The 5,100-nt window shown below is 37.0% G+C and overlaps 1 protein-coding gene across 1 annotated transcript; it reads left to right on the forward strand.

Annotated features, from left to right (window-relative positions):
- Positions 1 to 1,928: 1,928 nt before the first annotated feature.
- Positions 1,929 to 4,129, forward strand: LOC149150486 (disease resistance protein UNI-like). Its single transcript, XM_089440279.1, has one exon. It carries the CDS (start codon positions 2,094 to 2,096, stop codon positions 4,110 to 4,112), a length of 2,019 nt encoding a protein of 672 aa, XP_089296405.1. The 5' UTR covers positions 1,929 to 2,093; the 3' UTR covers positions 4,113 to 4,129.
- Positions 4,130 to 5,100: the final 971 nt, after the last annotated feature.

Consider the following 5,100-nt stretch of genomic DNA (forward strand, 5'->3'; position numbering starts at 1 on the left):
ATCATAATGTAACATCTTGAACTTTAATGATAAAATCAACTTTATTAAAGTTTGTGAGTCAGATTGGATGGTGAATATAGAATTTGGTCGCAAGTTAGAATTTGGTCTCAAGCAAGTTGTATCCAATAAAGGTAAAGATGACAACATGGAAACAGTGCATGGTGGTCTTCTACTTTTTGACATTTAAACACTAAACATTTTTTTTGTATCATAGTGTAAAACAATGCATGGTGGTATTTTACTTTTTGACATTTAGAGACTAAACAATTTTTTTGTATCATAATGTAACATCTTGAATTTTAATGGTACAATCAACTTTTTTAAAGTTTGTCCATCAAATTAAATGATGAATATAGAATTTCGTGTCATGTAAGTTGTATCCAATGAAAATAAAAATGTCAACCGTGTGGAAACAATTCAGGGTGGTCTTTTACTTTTAGACCCTAAACAATTCAGGGTGGTCTTTTACTTTTAGACCCTAAACAATTTTTTTGGTATCATACTGTAACATAATATTATAAACCTCGAAAGCTAGTTTAGGAGAAGAATCGGTATCATGCAAGCTGTATCCAATGAAAGTAAAGATGCCAACCGTGTGGAAATGGTCGTCTTTTACTATTTTGACCTTTAGAGACTAAACAATTTTCCTGGTATCATAATGCGACATAATAAAGCGGGAAAGCTGGTTTCATAGAAGAATCGGTTAATTGGTTGGTACAATATTATATTATGGTGGTCACTTTACTCTCGGCGTGAAGCTTGGTGGTATGATATTATATTAGGGCGGTCACTTTACTCTCGGCGAGCGGAATCATTTTAAACTTTAATGGTACAATCAACTTTATTAAAGTTTGGTGATCAGATTGGAGGGCGAATATAGAATTCGGTCTTATGCAAGCTGTGTCCAATGAAAGTAAAGATGCCAACAGTGTGGAAATGGTCGTCTTTTACTATTTTGACGTTTAGTGACTAAACAGTTTTCATGCTATCATAATGTGACCTAATAAAGCTGGAAAGCTGGTTTTATAGAAGAATCGGTTAATTGGTACAATATTATATTATGGTGGTCACTTTACTCTCGGCGTGAAGCTTGGTGGTATAATATTATATTAGGGCCGTCACTTTACTCTCGGCGAGCGGAATCATTTTAAACTTGAATGATATAATCAACATTATTAAAGTTTGGTGATTAGATTGGAGGGTGAATATAGAATTCGGTCTTATGCAAGCTGTGCCAATGAAAGTAAAGATGCCAACAGTGTGGAAATGGTCGGCTTTTACTATTTTGACCTTTAGTGACTAAACAATTTTCCTGGTATCATAATGTGACCTAATAAAGCTGGAAAGCTGATCTCATAGAAGAATCGGTTAATTGGTTGGTACAATATTATATTATGGTGATCACTTTACTCTAGGCGTGAAGCTTGGTGGTATAATATTATATTAGGGTGGTCACTTTACTCTCGCCCACATTTTAAACTTTAAAGGTACAATCAACTTTATTAAAGAAATTGGGTGATCAGATTGGATGGTGAATATAGAATTCGGCCTCATGCAAGCTGTGCTGTGTCCAATGAAAGTAAAGATGCCAACAGTGTGGATATGGTCGTCTTTTACTATTTTGACCCTTAGAGACTAAACAATTTTCCTGGTCTCATAATGTGACCTAATAAAGCTGGAAAGCTGGTTTCATAGAAGAATCAGTTAACTGGTTGGTGGTCACTTCACTGTCGGCGAGCGGAATCGCTGAAACTTGGTGGTACAATCTATTTGGAATAAACTCTGGCGCGGAATGATGGAAAAACAAAGCTAATGAACCCGACCATTGATCTACTGACGCGTGGCTAGGCGAAAAGCTGTTCCTGATGGAATAAACTTTTCGCTACAATAATTGAAACGTAGCTGAGCCTATATCTATTTCACAGCCCCTCTCCTTCAATTACCCTTGTCTTTCAGTTTCAGTCAGCATACTGCATAGTCATCTCTCCCCCTCATTGTTTGCTGCCTACTGTTACATAAATACTCTAACCTTCTGGTTTTTTTATATTCATACTCTCTTCTATTCTGCTCTAATTTCATTGAGGATCTGACTGATGGCGCAAGCACTCGTGGTTGTTGCAACCGGAACCGCAGGCAGCACCATTAGCAGCGCTATTCTTGTTCCACTCATCCAGCGACTCGTCCAACAGATAGACTATGTAATTCACTTGGAAGACAACCGTGAGCTTCTTGAAGAGCAGTTGAATCATATGAAGTGCCTCTTGCTTGACATCAATTCTCAGTTTCAAGTTCAGCAGAGGGAGACACCGGCTTCTCTAGAGAATTTCTTGCTAAGGATGCAACGCAAAGTCGGAGAGGCCAGAGAGTTGATCCATCGCTCACAACGCCCGAGGCTACAGCAGTGTATTGACTACCTCCTTTGCAAGCCAAATGTCTTTAAGCAAATCCAAGAGTGGAACGAAGCTATTCCTGGTCTCCACGCTGAGCTTAGAAGCGACTTCTCCTTGTTTCGCAGTGCTCAACATATTGCGTTGAGGGCACCACAACAGGCAGACGCACTACTTCAGGATGAACCCGACACCGGATTCGTCGGGGAGGACATAGAAACTGCCGAGAAAAAGATACAGACATGGGTTTTAGAAGCTCCCCATGTTCGCATAATCGGAATTTACGGTATGGGTGGTGTTGGGAAAACAACACTGCTAAAAAAAGTGTACAACATCTTCAAGGTTAGTAACGATTTTGATGATGTAATATGGGTTACAGTTGCTCAGTTTTCGATTCTGCAGATGCAAAATGATATTGCCTCTACTATACATTTAGATGTAGCAAACTGTTCGGATGATATGCGGAAGATGAAGTTGTCCGCGTATCTGAAGACCAGGAAATTCCTTTTGGTTTTAGACGACATGTGGAGCGCAGTCGATCTTAAAGAATTGGGCGTGGAATTTGGCGAAAACAAAGGCAGCAAAGTTGTATTCACAACTCGAAATAGAGATCTGATTCGAGAAATGAAGGCAAAAGAGTCCATGCAAATACAACCCCTGCGAAGAGAGGAGGCTTGGGAGTTGTTTTGGAAAGTAGCTTTCGAAGATGGCTCTGTTCCTGAGCATTTAGAGCATACGGCGCGACAAGTGGCCGAGGAGTGCAAAGGGTTACCGTTGGCGATAAAGGTAATTGCCGCAGCAATGATTGGCAACACAGCTGTAGAGGAGTGGGAGCTTGCTTTGAAGCAGATGCAGAAAGTAGATTTGAATTTTCCACTTACTCACCCTCGAATTGATCGAGATTTATATCAGCGGATGAGATGGAGTTACGATAGTTTGCCCCATCTTCATTTGAAAAGCTGCTTTCTTTACTGTGCAATGTTCCAGGAAGATGCTTCCATTCCGGTGGACTACTTGGTGCAGATGTGGATCGCAGAAGGTGTGGTGAAGACCAATGAAGATGCGGAGTATGACTATGTATTGAAGACGGCGGAGAGCTATGTAAAGTTACTTGAAAATCGTTGCTTATTCCAGGTGGAACGCGAAGACGGATATGATATGAGTGTCCATGACGTTGTCCGCGACATGGCAATCTATATTGGAGAGAATGAGGAGAATTGTGTATTGAGGGCAGGTCAAAGTCTTCAACATTTCCCCGACATCAAGGATCCTCATAATTGCAAAAGAATATCAGTTTCCGGAAGTAATTTGACGTCTTTGTCGGCAAAGGAGTTAAAATGCCCGAAATTGGTTTCTTTAGTCTTGGAGAGAAACTACGAATTGAAAGAAATTCCGGAAGCATTTTTCCTCAACTTCCCCTCTTTGAGGATGTTGGACCTTTATGATGTACCAATGAAATCATTGCCAACATCACTGTGGCAATTGACACAACTTGAGTGGCTCATGTTGGATCTGACGGAGATTGACGAGATATGCGAAGGTATTGGGAATCTTTCACATCTTCAGTTTTTGTATCTTACGCGATGTCGAAAGCTAAAATCGCTTAGTCAAATGGGAGAACTTAAAAATCTGAAGTATCTCCACATGTGGTATTGTGATCGAAGCTTAGTCTCTGATAACCTTCGCAGTAAGCTTCCAAACTGCAAGATTGTAATGGTACCCTGAGATTATTTTAACAAACGTTTTTCAAATATCTTTTCCATAAAATGTTTTTCTTTTAAATGTGTAAATTATATATAATATGATATATGTGATTTTAAATTTTGATATTTTTTTATTGATAATTTTGAAAATAAAGAGTAAATAGATATTTTTCAATAAGTTTTTTTACCGCGCGATTTAAAAATAAAAGTAAATAAACCGTTTCATCATGGGTTCGATGAGCGGTGCCCAAACTTTGAATTCTGACATCCATAACCTAATGAAGTATACCATTTACTTCACTGACGCCATTTCGCCATTTGATTTTTGGCATGGTATTCTTTTTCCCAATGCATTCATACCTCTGAGACCCTATGATGGCTGGACATTGTGCTACGATGTTTGGTATAAAATAAAATTTGAAAGTATTCATAAAATATATATTTATACGAATAATAAAACATTTATAACATAATAAAATAGATAGCTCTTTTAAATTAAAAAAAAACTTTTAAAAATACAGGAAAACATGCATGAATAAGAAGGCAAAGAGGCGGTATAATTAATTTTAAAAATACAGAAAAACATGCATGCATAAGAAGGCAAAGAGGCAGTATCTTCTTAATCTTTAGTTTTTTTTAAACAATTATGTGATTTTTTTTATTTTTTATTTGGTTGGTTTATGATTTTAGTTTATTTAATGTATTTGAATTTAATTTTTTTTATAATCATTATTATTCTTTTCTATTTATTTTTCTCTTTGTCTTATTTTTTAGTTTCAATCTAAATGGAGTCATAATTCAGAGAAGTTTAATGTTGAAGTTTTTAAATGTGGTTTCAAAGGCTTAGAATTTATTTGGTTAATTTTTTTACTTAGATTTTGTCTTATGGGTTACCACTATCTTGGAAAATCCCATATCATTCTCTAGCTTATAATATTTGAGAACAAAGTGAGCAATTAGTTTAAAATGTTAGAGGATTAAAAATATGAATTTGGTTTTTTCGAAAATTC

The sequence above is a fragment of the Pinus tabuliformis genome, chromosome 9, assembly GCF_031772625.1.
Source record: "Pinus tabuliformis cultivar Carrire ecotype Pingquan chromosome 9, CPIR1, whole genome shotgun sequence".
Classification (NCBI taxonomy): domain Eukaryota; kingdom Viridiplantae; phylum Streptophyta; class Pinopsida; order Pinales; family Pinaceae; genus Pinus; species Pinus tabuliformis.

Bases quoted from the DNA above. Each gene is read 5' to 3' on its own strand.
- LOC149150486 (XM_089440279.1), top strand. From the start codon at position 2,094: ATGGCGCAAGCACTCGTGGTTGTTGCAACCGGAACCGCAGGCAGCACC.